Raw genomic sequence first — 19,032 nt, 5'->3', positions numbered from 1 at the left:
ATTTGTTTTCTAAAAGGGATCATTCTGGTAATAGTGTAGAAGAGGAATTAAACACTAGTTCTAGAGACCACTTGGCACGCTCTTGCTATAGTCCAGGAGAGAAATGGCAACGGTCTTTGCTCAGACCACCTTAGGGACCTGACGATTACAGACTTGGGGCAAGTCCTGTTTATCTTTCTCAGGGGTAGTTTCTAAGGCACAAAGTAACATTGACAATAATAGTGATTATTTGTTAAATTCTTACAAGTGCCAGGGGCTATGTTATAGTTGAGAAAAGTGAGACCCATAAGGGGGAGGGGAAGGAAACTGCCCACAGTCACCCAGTTGGCAAGTGCCAGTGCCGGCTGGGCTCCAGGTGTGTCTGCTGTAGCGTCCCTGTGTCATGAAGCCACCTCTCAGGGGAGCCTGCCACTCGGATGGTGTCTGAAGTGCCTTTTATTTTTATTTATTTGTTTTTTTGAAGCTCCTTTTAGATCTAAGATTCTTTAAGTGCAGATTGAACTATTTTGAGGTACTAAATAAATTTGTAATCAGATTGGGATAGATTTAGTTAGGAGAAATTTTCTTTTTTTTTTTTTAATTTTTAAAAAATGTTTTATTTATTTTTGAGACAGAGAGAGACAGGGCATGAGCAGGGGAGGGGCAGAGAGAGAGGGAGACACAGAATCTGAAGCAGGCTCCAGGGCCGTCAGCACAGAGCCCGACATGGGGCTCGAACTCACAAACCGCGAGATCATGACCCTGAGCCGAAGTTGCACGTTTAACCGACTGAGCCACCCAGGCACCCCAGGAGAAATTTTCTAAAGAGGTAAATTCTGAGGTAGGCTGTCCAGTTAGAAGAGGTAATGACTCATTAAACAGCCCAGACACTCTAAAAACTAAGAAGAGTACATTTCAGCTGGATGTGAAGGTGTCTTAAGAGATAGTTTCCATATAAAGATCAGTGAGCATTCTCTACTTCGTGTGTCTGGATTAACCACAAGAACATTTGTTTTCTGTCTTTTCTGTGCTTGGTGCTATTTCAAGGACTTAGCTCTTCAGTGTTCATTGAAGTATGTCCTTAAATGAGGTTGGACACCAAGAGGTAGCTCCGAGCTCCATTGGTACATGGCTAATTACTCTTAGGACAGATCTGGAGAGTGTGGCTTAGCTCAGATTTCTTCTTGATGGTGGTGATTATAATTCATCAGGCATGTGTCAGCAGGCACTTGTACGGTAGCATGTGGAATCTTCGCCGTGGTGGGTTCTCTCCCCAGCCTGTCAAGGTGAGGAGTGCAAGCCGCGTCTGCCGCAGCCTCTGTGCTGAGCCTGTGCATGAACCGTGTCAGAAATTGACAGGATTAGTAAAACTGAAGAGTTTTAAAGACCAGATTTTCTTTTTTTTTTATTTATTTTTTTTAACTTTTATTTATTTTTGAGACAGAGAGAGACAGAGCATGAATGGGGGAGGGGCAGAAAGAGAGGGAGACACAGAATCGGAAGCAGGCTCCAGGCTCTGAGCCATCAGCCCAGAGCCTGACGCGGGGCTCAAACTCACGGACCGCGAGATCGTGACCTGAGCTGAAGTCGGACGCCCAACCGACTGAGCCACCCAGGCACCCAAGACCAGATTTTCTTAAGGTTTTAACTTTAATTCCAGTATAGGTAACATACAGTGTTACATTAGTTTCAAGTACACAGTATAGCGACTCAACAGTTCTGTACATTACTCAGTGCTCATCATGGTAAGTGTCCTCTTTAATCTCTATCACCTATTTCATTCCTACCCCCCCTTCCCTCTGGTAACCATCAGGGTGTTCTCTGTAGTTAAGAGTCCGTGTTTTGGTTTATCTCTTTTTTTTTTCCTTTACTCATTTGTTTTGTTTCTCAAATTCAACATATGAGTGAGATCATATGGTAGCTGGCTTTCTCTGGCTGATTTATTTCACTTAGCATTATACTCTTTAGCTCCATCCATGTTGTCGCAAATGGCAAGATTTCATTCTTTTTTATGGCTGAATAATATTCAATCACACACACACACACACACACACACACCATCCCACATCTTATCTACCCATTTATCTATAGATGGACACTTGGGCTGTTTCCATAATTTACCTGTTGTCAATAATGCTGCTATAAACATAGGGTTGCATGTATCCCTTTGAATTAGTGTTTTTGTATTTCTTGGGTAAATACCCAGTCGTATGATTACTGCATTGTAGGATAGTTCTATTTTTAACTTTTTAAAAAAATTTTGTTTATTTTTGAGAGAGAGAAAAATGGAGGCATAGGAGTTGAAGCAGGTTCTGTGCTGATTGAGAGCAGAGAGCTGGTGTGGGGCTGAAACTTATGAACCGTGAGATCACCACCTGAGCCAAAACCAAGAGTGGGACACTTACCTGACTGAGCCACCCAGGTGTCTGTAGTTTTAACATTTTGAGAAACCTCCATACTGTTTTCCACAGTGGCTGCACCAGTTTGCATTCCCACCAACAGTGCTCGAGGGTTCTCCCTGCCAACACTTGTTACCTCTTATGTTTTTTATTTTAGCCATTCTGACCATTGTGAGGTAATATCTCATTGTACTTTTGATTTGCATTCCCCTGATAATGAATGATATTGAACATCTTTTCATGTGTCTGTTGGTCATTTGTATGTCTTTTTTGGAGAAATGTCTGTTCATGTCTTCTGCCCATTTTTTAAAATTGGATTATTTGTTTTTTGGGTGTTGAGTTTTTTCAGTTCTTTATTTTAGTTACTAAACCTTTATCATCAGATATGTCATTTGAAAATATCTTCTCCCATGCAGTAGGTTGCCTTTTAGGCTTTTTGTTTTGTTTTGTTTTTTACTTAAAAATAGTTGTATTTATATTCTACAATGTACTCAAATACTGGTTTTCTTACAAACTTTCTACAGGATGTTTTTTGAACAGATTCTTCACATTGTGTCTTGACTGTGTTCTTATGGAATTGCAGGGAAATAGTTTTGTGTGTTTCTATAGCTTAATTTGTACTAAAGGGATGACAGATGGTCACATGCAGTCCATGAAGGATTCTGACATGACGAATAGTCAGTTTTTTGACATAGGCCATCCATCTCTTTGATGCTGAAGGTAATGCATCTGTTGAAAGAAGTAATTATAGATTTGGATTACTGATCTCTGCCTCTTCCAGTTTTTCTATATTGTCTTCCCATATAATGTGAACTCTCGTGACTCTAGGATTAGATGCCAAAATGTTCCTTTGAAGCTTAGGAAAGTCTGGTTTTCCTGGCAAATTTTCCCATACTTCTGTCTCAATATATTCATTATTTACATAGCAGCCAACTCTAATAAATTCTTGCCCTCAATAGGTGCATGTAATTAGCACAACTGTTATACCTACTGCATCTACATCTGGAATGAGTCTTGGATTAGGTGCCTCAGCTGGAAATAAAACATGCCGTCCTGCAGAAACAGGGCCCACTAAGAGTCTAAAACTTAATCATATTCTTCACTTTCTGCAGAGCCCACATAGAAAATTTTCAATTCCAAGTCTTCAGACAGGTCCTTGATGCACTTGAAGGAGTTCTTGAACTGGAATGGGTTGTAGGAAGGAGAAGGATTATCCAGCACCACTACATTGTTCATTTGAACCTTTGGAAAAAAGCAAACAAACAATGGGAACAAGGGTCTTCTTGTGGCACAGTAAAGTTCAGTGTGCGGCTGCTAGAGACAGCGTAGACCCTGGCCCTCGAAGCATCTGCCCCGTGTGGTGCAGCAGTGATTTGAGAAACTTTTTTCCTCTTTTTATTTATACCCAAGCACTCCACAGTGTTTTGTAGCTTTCCTGTTTTACTAAACTACAGCCCCCGATTGACTGCACCCAAGTTCTGACCCTTCTCCTCCAGCGAGGGCCTCACTGGGGAGCAAGATGGAGTCCCTCTCCCAGAATGGGTCACTTCAGCTCCACCTGCTGGTGTGGATTAGGACTGGTTACCTTTTCCTTTTGTTGATGATTTCCTTTGCTATGGGGAAACTTTATTTTGATGTCCTAACAGTTTATTTTTATTTCCCTTGCCTCAGGAGACATATCTAGAAAAATGCTGCTAGGATTAATGTCAAAGAGATTACTGCCTGTGCTCTCTTTTAGGATTTTTATGGTTTCAGGTCTCACATTTAGGTCTTTAATCCATTTTGAGTTTATTCTGGTATAAAAGTGGTCCAGTTTCTTTCTTTTGCATGTGGCTGTCCAGTTTTCCCAACACCATTTACTAAAGACTGTCTCTTCCCATTTTATATTCTTGCCCCTTTGTCATAGATTAATTAATTCATTATATAAGTGTGGGTTTATTTCTGGACTCTATTCTGTTTTTCTGTGTCAGTACCATACTGTTTTGATTACTATAGCTTTGCAGTATATCTTGAAATCTGGGGTTGTGATACCTCCAGCTTTGTTATTCTTTCTCAAGATTGCTTTGGCTATTTGGGGTCTTTCATGGTTCCATACAAATTTTAGGATTATTTGTTCTAGCTTTGTGAAAAATGCTGGTGGTACTTTGATAGGAATAGTATAGACTTTTTGACCATATTTATTCTTCTAATTCATGAACATGGAATGTCTTTGCATTTCTTTTTGTCATCTTGAATTTATTTTATCAATGTGTTATAGTTTTCAGAGTACAAGTCTTTTACCTTTTTGGTTAAGTTTATTCCTAGGTATTATATTATTTTTGGTAGAATTGTAAATGGGATTGTTTTCTTAATTTCTCTTTCTGCTGCTCCATTATTAGTGTATATAAAGGCAACAAATTTCTGTACATTGATTTTGTATCCTGTGACTTCACTGTACTTATTCATTAGTTCTAGTAGTTTTTCAATGGAGTCTTTAGGGTTTTCTATACGTAGTATCAGGTCATCTGCAAATAACGAAAATTTTGCTTCTTCCTTTCTGATTTGGATGCCTTTTATTTCATTTTCTTGTCTGATTGCTGTGGCTAGGACTTCTAATCTATGTTGAATAAAAGTAATGAGAGTAGACATCTTTATGTTGTTCCTGATCTAGAGGAAAAGCTCTGTTTTTCTCAACTGAGTGTGATGTTAGCTGCAAATTTTTCACAGATGATCTTTATTATGCTGAGGTATGTTGCCTCTAAACCTACTTGGTTGACGGGGTGCCTGGGTAGTGCAGTCGGTTAAGCATCCGACTTCAGCCAGGTCACGATCTCGTGGTCCGGGAGTTCGAGCCCCGCGTCAGGCTCTGGGCTGATGGCTCAGAGCCTGGAGCCTGTTTCCGATTCTGTGTCTCCCTCTCTCTCTGCCCCTCCCTCGTTCATGCTCTGTCTCTCTCTGTCCCAAAAATAAATAAACGTTGAAAAAAAAATTAAAAAAAAAATAAACCTACTTGGTTGAGTTTTTCTTTTTTTTAATCATGAAGGATGTTGAACTTTGTCAAATGCTTTTCTGCCCTATTGAAATGATTATATGGTTTTTATCCTTTCTGTTGTTAGTGTGATGTATCACACTGATTGATTTGCAAATATTGAATCATCCTTGCATGTTTGGAATAAGTCTCATTTGATTGTGGTGAATGATTTTTTTTTAAATATGTTGTTAGATTTGGCTTGCTAATATTTTTGTTGAGGATTTTTGCATTCTGTGTTCATCAGAGATATTAGCTTGTAGTTCTCTTTTTTAGTGGTATCTTTGTCTGGTTTTGGTATCAGGGTAATGCTGACTTCATTGAATGTATTTGGAAGCTTTCCTTCCTCTTACATTTTTTGGAATAGTTTGAGGAGAATGGGTATTAACTAATTTTTAAAAGTTTGGTAGTGTTCATGTATGAATCCATCTGGACTTTCATTTTTTGGTAGTTTTTTGATTACCAGTTCAAATTTGTTGCTTGTAATTGGTCTGTTCAGATTTTCTTCCTGGTTCAGTTTTAGAAGGCTATACATTTCTAAAAATGTATCCTTTTCTTCTAGGTTATCCATTTTGTTGCCATATAATTTTTCATAGTATTTTCTTGTAATCATTTGTATTTCTGTGGTATTATTTTCTTTCTTTTACTCATCTTAGGCTTTTTTTTTCTAGTTCCTTTTGGTGTAAGGTTGGTTTGTTTATTTGGGCTTTTTCTTATTTCTTGAGGTAGGCCTATATCACTATAATCTTCCCTCTTAGAACTGCTTTCACTGAGTGCCAAAGATTTTGTACCACTGCATTTTCATTTGCATTTGTCTCCATTTATTTATTTTTTTAATTTCTTCTTTGATTGCTTCATTGACCCATTGGTTGTTTAGTCTCCATGTGTTTGTGTTTTTTCCAGGTTTTTTTCTTGTGATTTATTTCTAGTTTAATGCCATGGTGATTAGAAAAGATGTATCGTATGCTTTCAATCTTCTTAAATTTATTGAGACTTGTTTTCCATCTAATATGTGATCTATTCTAGAGAATATTCCATATTCATTGAAAAGAATATGTATTCTGTTGTTTTTTCATGGAATGTCCTGTATGTATCTGTTATGTCTCTCAGGTCCAATGTTTCATTCAAATACATTCTTTCTTTATTGATCTTCTGTTCAAAGGATCTATCCATTGATGTGAATAGAGTGTTAAAGTCCCCTACCCTTTGTGTTACCATCAGTTTCTCTCTTTAAGTCCATTAATACTTGCTTTATGTATCTGGGTGCTCCGGTATTGGGTGTGTAGGATTGGTCCCTTTATTATGTAATGCCCTTCTCTGTTTCCTTGTTATAATCTTTGTTTGAATGTCTGTTTTGTCTTATATAAGATTGGTACCCTGGTTTTTTTGTTTTTGTTTTTGTTTTTTCCACTTCCGTTTGCCTGGTGAGTGTTTACTCATCTCTTGGCTGTGGTTTAATTCTCAGTTCAGTTCTCAAACTTTGGTATAATGTTTAGGATCAAATCCATGGAAGGGCAGCTTGGGAGTGAGCTAGAAGTTCATAATCTACTTAATAGGGTTGCTTTCCTAAGCTCTGCTTTCTTGAAGATCTCTCTACTACGTTTGGGTTTGCTGTAGCTTCCCTCTACCCCCCCGCCCAGTTCTCTAGAAAGGTGGGGCTTTATTTGCCCTGCCCTACTGCACACTTTCTGCAATGATACTTGTGTCTGGAGCCAAGCAATGGATATTTATTTACGTTGTCCTCTTGGAACACCAGCTCTTCTAGTTGGAGAAAAAAGTTCTAATCCCTCAGTGTTGTGGTGCCTGTGAGCCCCTGGCTGTCATCTGAATTCATTCTTTCTCTTGAAGCCTGAGGTAGAGAACTTCTACCTGAGTTCTCTGTACCTGTGCCAAACCCCATTTCTGGGTTCTCCTTCAGGTTGATGAATCAGATGGGGAAAAAAATGGTAAAGTCCCCATTGTTTAGATGGTACATCAGATTCTGTTCTTCCTGAATTCATGAACATCTCTCCTTTTGTTCAGATCTTAATTTTTTTCAACAACGTTTTATACTTTCTACATCCAGTAGTCTCCCTTTGTCCATAGTTTTGCTTTCTGCAGTTTCAGTTACCTGAGATCAACCACGATCTAGAAGCAGATGATTCTCCTTCTTATCCATTGTCAGAGGGTGATAGTGGCCTAATGCTACATCACAATGCCTACATCATTCGCCTCACTTTATCTCATCATTTAGGCATTTTATCATCTCATATCATCATCAGAAGGGGGAAAGAGTACAATAACATATTTTGAGAGAGGGAGAAACCACATTCACATAACTTTTATTACCATTTTATGTACAGTTTTACTTATTTTATTTTTTTATTACAGTTTTATCACAGTGTTGTAATTGCATTATTTTATTAGTACTATTGTTAATTTTTACTGTCCCTAATTTATAAATTAAACTTTATCATTGGCATGTGTGTATGGGATAAAACTTTGCTTATCTAATGAACTTTGCTTATCTAATAGTTGCTTAGTGAAGATCCTGAGATAATGATGCTTGTAAGTCATAACTCATATAGCTGCTTTTTCCTCATCAGTGAGACCATTGTTTATACTTTGTTTAAAGCATGAACGCTTGTTTTTTTGCCTTCTTATGCATTATCCCCAAACTGAGGGTTCCTTGAGATCTATCTTAAGATTCTCCAGAGCATCTAATAGAATGTTCTACATCCAGGGTACACAAATGCTTGTAGGTTAAATAAAGAATGGTAAAGACTTAACTGCAGGGTATAGCATTACAAGTGGCCCCCAAACAGAAGGCCTCTGAGTTTATAATTAATGTGCACATCAAAAAAATTTCAAGAATCTATGTTGTTTGGTATCTCTCACCTTCAGTGAACAAGCAGTGCATAGCAATGCACATTTCTACCTAAAACAGACCTTTTTTTTTAATTTTTAAATTTTTAAAAATTTTATTTTTTATTTTTTAAAATTTACATCCAAATTAGTTAGCATATAGTGCAACAATGATTTCAGGGGTAGATTCCTTAGTGCCCCTTACCCACATAGCCCATCCCCCCTCCCACACTCCCTCCAGTAACCCTCTGTTTGTTCTTCATATTTATGAATCTCTTATGTTTTGTCCCCCTCCCTGTTTTTATATGATTTTTGTTTCCCTTCCCTTATGTTCATCTGTTTTGTCTCTTAAAGTCCTCATATGAGTGAAGTCATATGATTTTTGTCTTTGTCTGACTAATTTCACTTAGCATAAAACCCTCCAATTCCATCCATATAGTTGCAAATGGCAAGCTTTCATTCTTTTTGATTGCTGAGTCATACTCCATTGTATATATATGCCACATCTTCTTTATCCACTCATCCATCAATGGGCATTTGGGCTCTTTCCATGCTTTGGCTATTGTTGATAGTGCTGCTATAAACACGGGGCTGCGTGTGTCCCTTCGAAACAGCGCACCTGTATCCCTTGGATAAATGCCTAGTAGTGCAATTTCTGGGTCATAGGGTAGTTCTATTTCTAGCTTTTTGAGGAACCTCCATACTATTTTCCAGAGTGGCTGCACCAGCTTGCATTCCCACCAGCAATGGAAACGAGATCCTCTTTCTCCGTATCCTCACCAATATCTGTTGTTGCCTGAGTTGTTAATGTGAGCCATTCTGACAGGTGTAAGGTGGCATCTCATTGTGGTTTTGATTTGTATTTCCCTGATGATGAGTGATGTGGAGCATTTTTTCATGTGTCGGTTGGCCATCTGGATGTCTTCTTTGGAGAAGTGTCTATTCATGTCTTTTGCCCATTTCTTCACCGGATTATTTGTTTTTTGGGTGTTGAGTTTGATAAATTCTTTATAGATTTTGGATACTAACCCTTTATCTGATATGTTGTTTGCAAATATCTTCTCCCATCCCGTCGGTTGCCTTTTAGTTTTGCTGATTGTTTCCTTCTCTGTGCAGAAGCTTTTTATTTTGATGAGGTCGCAGTAGTTCATTTTTGTTTTTGTTTCCCTTGCCTCCAGAGACGTGTTGAGTAAGAAGTTGCTGCGGCCAAGATCAAAGAGGTTTTTGCCTGCTTTCTCCATTTTGATGGCTTCCTGTAACAGACCTCTTTTTAATTCATTTTAGATCCTTTGCTAGCAATTGCTGCATTTTTGTTTTTTTTGTTTGGACATAGATTGCCTCTGTGTTCCTTTTCTACACTAAATTAAGTACTGCACACACCCCACCATTTGTCTGTTTTCTTATTTATCTTATGCAGTATGTATTTCCTTAGGGTATTTTATCTTTGGGGCTTTATTTTTCTTTAACTGAATAAAATAGAGCATAAAAAGAGTTTAAAAATATCTTTAGCTCCTTAGGCTAAATGCTCAGAAGCCTCTCTGGCAAGGCAGTTCTCCAGCCTGGTACTCTATAAGGCTTTAATCCTTGCAGTCTACTCCTGCTCCTCCAGGTCTAGCATTTCAGCAGATAAAGTTTCCTTTATTGTACATATTTTGTTCTGTTTTTCCTCGTCATAGAGTAGTTACATCATATATAGATTTAACTCAAACACTGACTTCAGATCTCACCCCATTTTTACATTGGAAAAAAAATGTCATCCATCAGCAAACCTGCCTTCTTCCCTGCTCAGAAAGCCCCAGGTCCTATGGACACTGCTCCTTGGTATAGAAAGTCAGTGTTTATGTTTATCAATTAGAATACTCTTGGCTTGGATTAACAGAATTCTCAACTAAAGGTGGCTTAAACAGTGAGGATTTATTTGTATTGTTTAATGAGAAATCCAAAGCTAAGCAGTCCTGAAGTTGGCAAAATTGTCTAGTGATTTCAGGGTTCTGGTTTTCCCTTTAGAATTTCAATATGGCTATACCTGCCTAAACATCATATCCCTAAACAGCATCTTTTATACAGCTACTTTTCCTGGTGTGTGTGTGTGTGTGTGTGTGTGTGTGTGTGTGTGTATAAGAAAGAGAGATCAAAGAGGAAAAACTTTCCCATTAAACCCATGTGTGCCTTCTCATATATCTCATTGTGGGAGGTAGACTCTGACTGAAGAAAGAAGGTGGAAAATGGCTGTTGTCTGGGCAATCACCAGTATCTGCATATGCGTATATATTTGCATGTGTGAGTAAGAGAGAGAGAGAAATCATAGTGATTTTTTTTTTATAATGGCCCAAGGCTGTTGTTCCCAGGTAAAGTTATATGTGAACTCCTAGCAGAGCTTTCAATGACCCGCCACACTGGAGGAGGAGGATGGTGGCATTTGTGCTAAAACTGCCTTTGCTTCCGATGGCACAATCAGAATTTTATATTTTGTCTTTTGATTGGAGCATTTAGTCTATTTACATTCAGAGTGATTACTGAAAGATATGAATTTAGTGCCATTGTGTTACCTGTAAAGCTGGTGTTTCTGGTGATGTTCTCTGTTCCTTTCTAGTCTGTTGCTTTTGGTATTTCTTTCTCACTCAAAGAGTCTCCTTTAATATTTCTTGCAGGGCTGGTTTAGTGGTCATGAAGTCCTTTAGTTTTTGTTTGTCTGGGAACTCTTTGTCTCAGTTTCCATTCTGAATGACAGCCTTGTTGGATAAAGAATCCTTGGCTGCCTGTTTTTCCCATCTAGCACGTTGACTATTTCTTGCCACTCCCTCTGACCTGACAGGTTTCTGTGGACAGATCTGCTGCAAGCCTGATCTATCTTCCCTTGTAAGTTAAGGACTTTTTTCCCTTGCTGCTTTCAGGATTCTTTCCTTGTCTGTGCGTTTTGTGAATTTGACTATATGATATGTCTAGGTGATGGCTGGCTTTTGTTGAATTTAATGGGAGTTTCCTGTGCTTCTTGGGTTTCGATGCCAGTGATCTTCTCCAGAGTAGGGAAGTTTTCAGTTATGATTTGCTCAGATAAACCTTCTTCCCCCCTTTCTCTCTTTTCTTCTTCTGGGACTCCTGTGACATGCATGTTATTACATTTTAAGAAGTCACTGAGTTCTCTAAGTCTACCTTCATTTTACTTTTTAAAACTCTTGCTTTTGTGATTTCAGGTTGAGTCCAGAAATCTTCCTGAAACGCCCGGTGGTTGAAGGAAATCGTTGGAGGTTGGACTGCATTCTTAAACGAAAAGCAGTACGTATTCCAAACCTTGGCTGATGTAATTTTTTCAATGTTTATTGTTTCTGAAATACCTTTTCTTTTTCAAAGCCCTTCATATGTAAGCATAGCTTTTTTCTTTAGAGTTTGATAAAAAGTGGAATATTTGTGGTTTTCAAGTTTATTTGGTTCTTTTCTCCTGTTACTCTTTTTTTAATTTTTTTTTCAACGTTTATTTATTTTTGGGACAGAGAGAGACAGAGCATGAACGGGGGAGGGGCAGAGAGAGAGGGAGACACAGAATCGGAAACAGGCTCCAGGCTCTGAGCCATCAGCCCAGAGCCCGACGCGGGGCTTGAACTCACGAACCGCGAGATCGTGACCTGGCTGAAGTCGGACGCTTAACCGACTGCGCCACCCAGGCGCCCCTCTCCTGTTACTCTTGACTGCATAAATATGTTAGCCTAATTCACAGCATGGATTATATCAGGAACTCTAAGTTTTGATTTTTAATCAGTTATAGGCAGTTAATTTTATAGGCAAGAAAACTGTAACAAGATTTTATCATTGAATAATAAAGGGTGAAATGAAATGTAGCATTTTTTTTTTATTCATTATTCTGCCATTTGATCAAAACACAAAGTCATTAGGAGAATGATTTCATTCAGTTGGGGCCAAGATAATGTAGAAGAATATGGGGCGCCTGGGTGGCGCAGTCGGTTAAGCGTCCGACTTCAGCCAGGTCACGATCTCGCGGTTCGTGAGTTCGAGCCCCGCGTCGGGCTCTGGGCTGATGGCTCAGAGCCTGGAGCCTGTTTCCGATTCTGTGTCTCCTTCTCTCTCTGCCCCTCCCCTGTTCATGCTCTGTCTCTCTCTGTCCCAAAAATAAATAAACGAAAAAAAGAAAAAAAGATAATGTAGAAGAATATCAAAAAGAAGGGCAGTAAGAATTGGTGTTGCTTTGGTTCCAGTTTTGAGACAGTTCATGGTAAAAATGTGGAATTGTCTCCTCTCCAGTTGACCCTGTAGATTCTGGGTAAGCATTGAGTGTATTCTTTTTGGTATAAAATGTAACTGAAACAGTATAGGCTCATCAATGACTACTTTACATTCTTATTTCTAATGAATGTTTTTATATAGTTGGCTCTCAACCAAGGTAAATTAAGTAAAATTAGAATAGATCTGGATTTGTTATTAATCATGTCCAAATTAGGAAGTGCCAGCATTTTTCTACTATTACTTGAAATTGTCTTAAGCTTTTTTATTCTATCATTTTTTAAATGTTTATTTTTTTTCATTTTTGAGAGAGAGAGAGTGCGTGTGAGTGAGAGAGAGTGAGTGCAAGTGGGTAAGCGCAGAGAGAGAGGGAGACACAGAATCCGAAGCAGGCTCCAGGCTCTGAGCCATCAGCCCAGAGCCTGACGCGGGGCTCAGACTCATGAACCAGGAGATCATGACCTGAGCCGAAGTCAGATGCTTAAGTGAGCCACGCAGGCACCCCTTTATTATTCTATCATTAAACATTCTAACATAATTTGTAGATCCTGGGTAATTGGGTAAAAACAAGAATTTTTGTTTCTTATAGTTGTGACTCATTTCTTCTTTCCCATTCTCCACATTCTCTTATTGCTTTCCCCATTTACCCATCCTCCCTCTTTCAGTGTCTTTCCCCATGCCTTTAAGATTTCTAAAGATAATCCATAGATACAGTCAGACCTCACTAATACTGATGGAAAAAGAAGTTGATAAGCTTTATTTCAGACACATGTTCTGCCAAACAGCATTATTTTCATGGCTAGTCTAATTCATTGCCTCAAAAGAATTCCATTCACAAAATGGGAAATTCTGTCTTCAAAAGCGTTATTTGTATGTTCATTAAATAAATAATTCAGCATAAAGTTACTGAGTGTCTCCTAGGAGCCAAGTACTACACTAATTACTAAAGATGCCATGAATGTGAGTAGGACTCCATCCCTGCCCACGGAAGGCTTGCTGAAGGACTCGTGTCCCAGGTTTAGTCCTAGCCTTATCAAACTTCCTTCCACATATTGAATGGGCTATAGCCTTCTCCACGTTTCTCTCCACGAAACAGCGTTTTTCCCATCTCTCCTCAAGATTCCATTTTAGTTAAGTTGTTCCAGTCTGGCCTAGCAATTGTCAACCATACTAGTAAATCCTCTCTTCATAGTACGTATCCAACACTTTACTGTTGTAGGTTTCAATCAATATGTATTTGTTGAGTGCCTACTATGGGAAGCTCTGGTGGGGAAGTCCCTCACAATATGAGGAATTTAGGGCATTTAGGATGGGCAAAAAAATTTAAATGAAAGGAAGAAGTTTCTAGGTGTAGAAACTGTGGTGAGGAAACATTCCAGAGGCAGGAATTCCCAAGGCTTTGTCAGTCACAGTAAAGTGACAAGGCTAATTATAGCTGAGTGTTAGCGTAAGTACGATGAGGGATCAAGCTGGAAAGGCCATTGCAGCCAGATGTGGAGGCTTGTGAGCCAAGTCAGTCGTTTGGACTTTACGGAAGAAAGTAGGAAGTGACTGGGGAAGGTTCAAGTCTGGTAGAGGAGTCTGGTGATCTGATCAAATGGTGTATTAGGAAAGTGAGTCTGGCAATGGGAAGACGTGGAAAGAACTCGGGTTCGATGAGCTGAATTCCAGCTGACTTGAGTGTGAGGTGCCTACAGGACATCTTAGTAAATTCCAGAAAGCTAGCAAATGCATGAGCAGGGCTTAGGAGAAAGATTCTAAAGATCCTGCAGGCCTGGCCCTCGATGTTGTGTTAGCTCTCATATGTTTGTTTTCCCCTCAGGCTACTCTCTAGTTGACTTTTCTATCACTAGTGTGGGCTTTCTTTGCTTTTATGGCCCATGAACCCTGGTGAGGTCCTAGGTGAACACCATGGCCAAGTAAATACTATTGCCTGATAATGGTGCTTCATTTCAATTCCATCTGCTTTGTGAAACTTGGAATTTTTAAATTGCACGTAATGATTTTAAAAATTTCCTAAGGAGGGGTACCTGGGTGTCTCAGTTGGTTGAGTATCCTACTTGATTTCAGCTCAGATTATGATCCCAGGGTCATAAGATCGAGCCCTATATCAGTTTTTGAGCTGAGCATGGAGCCTTCTTGGGATTCTCTCTCTCCCTCTCCCTCTGGCCCTCTCTCCTGCTCTTGTGCTCGCTCTCTCTCTCTCTCAAAAAAACAACTTCCTAAGGAAATAGTAATATTATTAAATATTAATTTCTTAGTGGTACATTTGTCAGAATTGCTCTTCCTTAATTTAGCTATACCATATTATTTTGGTCATAAATTTTTAATACCCAGATCATTGTAAATTGTTATTTTCTATGCCTACAAACACTGTCTCACCTAAATTATTTAGTTTCTGAAAGCCACTACTTTCACAGAGTACTGGGTTGAAAAAATAACATTTATTCTTACATTAATGGATCCCAGAGATCCACAAGGTTGATTGAAATAAATACATTTTTTTTTTCTCATTGTGTAGATTTGGGGGGAGGAATTTTGTGTCTCTGCCAATTAGCCAAGATACAGGCAAACATCTCTTACAATGGCTGTTTTTATGGAAGAAATACAGTATTTTGTTTCTCTGGTGATAGCCAAACTGGTAATTTCCTATTTCTTTTGCCTTTTGAATAGCAGTGTTATCATTTAACATAGCATAAGCCGTCCGACTTCAGCCAGGTCACGATCTCGCGGTCCGTGAGTTCGAGCCCCGCGTCGGGCTCTGAGCTGATGGCTCAGAGCCTGGAGCCTGCTTCCGATTCTGTGTCTCGCTCTCTCTCTGCCCCTCCCCTGTTCATGCTCTGTCTCTCTGTCCCAAAAATAAATAAACGTTGAAAAAAAAATTTAAAATAGCATAAGCCAACCTTGACTTAGAGGCTGATTATGGCTCAAGTCAGCATCGCAGGGTTTCCCACAGGTCTGCACGGACTGCCCCAAGAGTTGAAATAAAGTGCATCATAGTTATGGCAACTGTATTCATGTACCCAATGTGTATATTTCAACCTTAGAAATGTGATGATTCTTTTTTTAAAATTTTTAATGTTTATTTATTTTTGAGAGAGAAACACATGCACAGAGTGCGAGAGAGGGGGGGGGGCAGAGAGAGAGAGAGAGAGAGGGAGACATAGAATCCGAAGCAGGCTGTAGGCTCTGAGCTGTCAGCACAGAGCCCAACACAGGGCTCAAACTCACAAACGGTGACATCATGACCTGAGCTGAAGCCAGACGATTAACTAGCTGAACCACCCAGGCGCCCTAGGAACATGATATTTCTGATGGGACTTGCACTGAAAAAAATCTTCAAATGCAGCCACCTGGAGACCTACAGAAAAGGGTTTAGGTCCTCAGGGGTGATTTTGTTGTGAGGTAGTTTCTTTCTGTCCTGGACCACAAGCCACATTCTAGAGCTGCAATCAGTGATCATTTAGGAGGAAAAGATGTTCAGGTTTGTCAAATGAGATAATCACATCTCCACACAGGAAAATAAAACAGGATCTTATCAAAGTGGTGGGCTAGAAGGGCATGTGTAGGAAAGGAAAAATAGATCTTCAACCTTGAAGACTATGCTTCAAATAGAACTGGTTCAAAAAAAAAAAAAAGGAGCATTTGTACTTTTTCACATTGCTTACATTGAATGGTGAGGATGTGATCTCCTGTCCTTTATTTTTCATTTTCCCCAAATATTGCACACTCTGCAGAAGTCCTTGACAAATGATAAAGTTGGTGATTATCCTGGGGATACATAAGTTAAGCTGTCTCGAGGCAGGAGACAAACCTGGCTGCATTTAGAAAATATTTTGACCACAGTATTTTGAGTAATCAGAGAGAAAACAATGGACTCAAAAAAAGTCTCTTTGATGTCAACTATAAAATTTTTTTACTTTTTGTTGTCTTCACATGTATTTTGTATATGTGAAGTTCCTAAAAATTCCTACTATGTATACTCTTATGTCTGCTCTACTTGATTCAAAACTAATTAGAAAAGAGGTCAGAACTTTCAACTTTTGAAACTCCGGTTTTACGAAGTTTATACTGTGTTTATAGTGTGACATGTGTTCCGTTAACCTTTGGGTTACGTGACTTCAGCAGAGATGAGAAAGATGACATTGTGTAATCCCCTCCAGGCCATTCATTTTTCTACTTGGCCTATTAATACTTTACTTCCTCCTCTGTAATAAAAAGTAATTTCCCCTAGGGTCATGAAAAGGTATTGGTAAAACATTGGATGCTTCAGATGTGTATTCCTTAAATTACAGAATTCACATCAGTCCTTTTTTCTTTTCTAATTTGGCTTTCATTTTGCACAGTTATTTCTCACATTTTGTGTAAGTCTGCACTATTATGACCGGGAAAATGCCTTCATTGTCAGGAAACATTTTTCCTTTGCCCTTTGTAGTTTAGGGTTTATGATAGTGTTGTAATACTTTGACCAAAAGAAGAGGCATTTATTGCTTTATGATCACAGAAATCTTGTCACTAATTAACTGTTCATTCTGATACAGATATAAGTAAATAATTGTAAACCAGATTACCTAAAATGAACTGTTTTCTTACTTCCTTATTAGTCTTTTGTATATAAGCTAAAAAGACTTAAAAGTCTCTACCCTATTTCCTTTGGAGTTAATTTATTTCAATGAGAAAAGACAAAATATAGAAGAAAGTGTAAGGTATTAATAAATGGAGGGTAATAATGTAATCCATTAGTGTTAACATCTCTATTATTTCAAAAATCCATTAGTTATGCAGGTCAGTAGAAAACTGTAAGAATCAGGCCAGGGTCTGGAACTAGAAGGTAGTATGCTAAGCAAAATTAGAGAAAGACAAATATCATATGACTTCACTCATATGAGGACTTTAAGAGACAAAACAGATGAACATAGGGGAAGGGAAGCAAAAATAATATAAAAACAGGGAGGGAGACAAAACATAAGAGACTCTTAAATATGGAGAACAAACAGAGGGTTACTGGAGGGGTTGTGGGAGGGGGGATGGGCTAAATGGGTAAGGGGCATAAAAGAATCTACTCGTAAAATCATTGTTGCACTATATACTAACTTGGATGTAAATTAAAAAATTAATTAATTAAAAAATAAATAAATAAAAAATAAGAAAAAAAAAAGAATCAGGCCAGGGTCTAAATTGCAACTACTATCCTTCAAGAATGGTAATTTCATAAGCTGAAGAAGCACAATTTCATTCATTTAAAATAAACGTGACGAAAGATGTCAGGTATAATGTTTTATAATTTGGGTTGCAATTTTGGGTTTTAGACTTTATACTATATCTTTAAATGGGATGCTATTTTGTGTTACTATTATTCAGTACCGAATCCTAAAATACCCAAAGAGCAGAGTGTATATGAACACTAGAGGGAAAAAATAATGTTCTAGTTTGCATTTAGAGCTCTCCACCAGTGGTTCATTGCAGAGCACTAAGTGACTGAACTATTAGAAGCTAATCTGTTCATGTCTTGCCTACACTTTCACTTCCTTATTTCTTTATCTGGTCTGTCCTTATGCACTTGGTTGCAGTAATAGTTGCATAATTTTAATTACTAATAAGAAAATTCCAAAAGTCAGCTATTAACCAGAGAAATAGGATGACATATATTTTTTTTTATCCTATTTTTTTTTCAGGGTCAGAATGCATTTTACTTTTCACATTCAAATTTAAATTTTAGTTAACATACTCTGCAATATTGGTTTCAGGAGTAGAATTTAATGATTCTTCACTTACATACAATACCCAGTCTCATTACTACAGGTGCCCTCCTTAATATCCATCGCCCGTTTGACTTTCCTTAATGCAGCTCAGAACATATATTTAAGTATATTCCTCCAAAAATGTATGCACTTTTCAGATGTTACACCAAGAAATATAGAGTGTTAGTATTTTGAAATTTTTTTGAATGCTTATTTATTTGAGAGAGAGAGAGAGAGAGAGAGAGAGAGAGAGAGAGACAGAGTACAAGCGGGGGAGGGGCAAAGAGAGAGACAGAGACCCAGATTCCAAAACAGGCTCCAGGCTCTGAGCTGTCAGCAGAGCCTGATGTCGGGCTCAGACTCACAAGCCATGAGACCATGACCTGAGCCAAAGTCAGATGCTTCTCCTACTGAGTTACTCAGGCACACCGAGAGTGTTAGTATTTTGAAGGGATGTGTTCTTATAAGGATTTAATGGCCAAAATATGCTTCTTAATATTGGCAGACCAATATTGGGGAACTATATGTATATATATATAGTTGGAGTACACCAAATTTTATATATATATATAATTATATATATAATATATATATATATTTGGTGTATATATGTATACATGTATACATATATGTATATGTATATATGTATATATATGTATTTTATATATATAATATATATATTTGGTGTATATATGTATACATGTATACATATATGTATATGTATATATGTATATATGTATAATATATATATTATATATACATTATATATATATATATATATATATATATATTTGGTGTACTCCAAGATTTTGTACCCTGCAACTTA

At 38.1% G+C, this 19,032-nt stretch overlaps 1 protein-coding gene and 1 pseudogene across 4 annotated transcripts in view; one reads left to right on the top strand and one right to left on the bottom strand.

The window, feature by feature from the left end:
- Positions 1–19,032, top strand: part of PLD1 (phospholipase D1) — a 206,978-nt gene that overhangs the window by 106,227 nt on the left and 81,719 nt on the right. For all 4 annotated transcript variants that reach the window (XM_047874310.1, XM_047874311.1, XM_047874312.1 and 1 more), the window contains exon 12: positions 11,424–11,505. In XM_047874310.1, coding sequence (XP_047730266.1) covers positions 11,424–11,505 — 82 coding nt within the window. The remainder of the gene's footprint in view (positions 1–11,423; positions 11,506–19,032) is intronic.
- LOC125175056 (histone chaperone ASF1-like) lies at positions 3,124–5,920 on the bottom strand (annotated as a pseudogene).

Source organism: Prionailurus viverrinus, chromosome C2 (assembly GCF_022837055.1).
Source record: "Prionailurus viverrinus isolate Anna chromosome C2, UM_Priviv_1.0, whole genome shotgun sequence".
In the NCBI taxonomy this organism is placed as follows: Eukaryota; Metazoa; Chordata; class Mammalia; order Carnivora; family Felidae; genus Prionailurus; species Prionailurus viverrinus.
The sequence above is the reverse complement of the archived record's forward strand: the minus strand, read 5'-3'. Positions and strand labels throughout refer to the sequence as shown.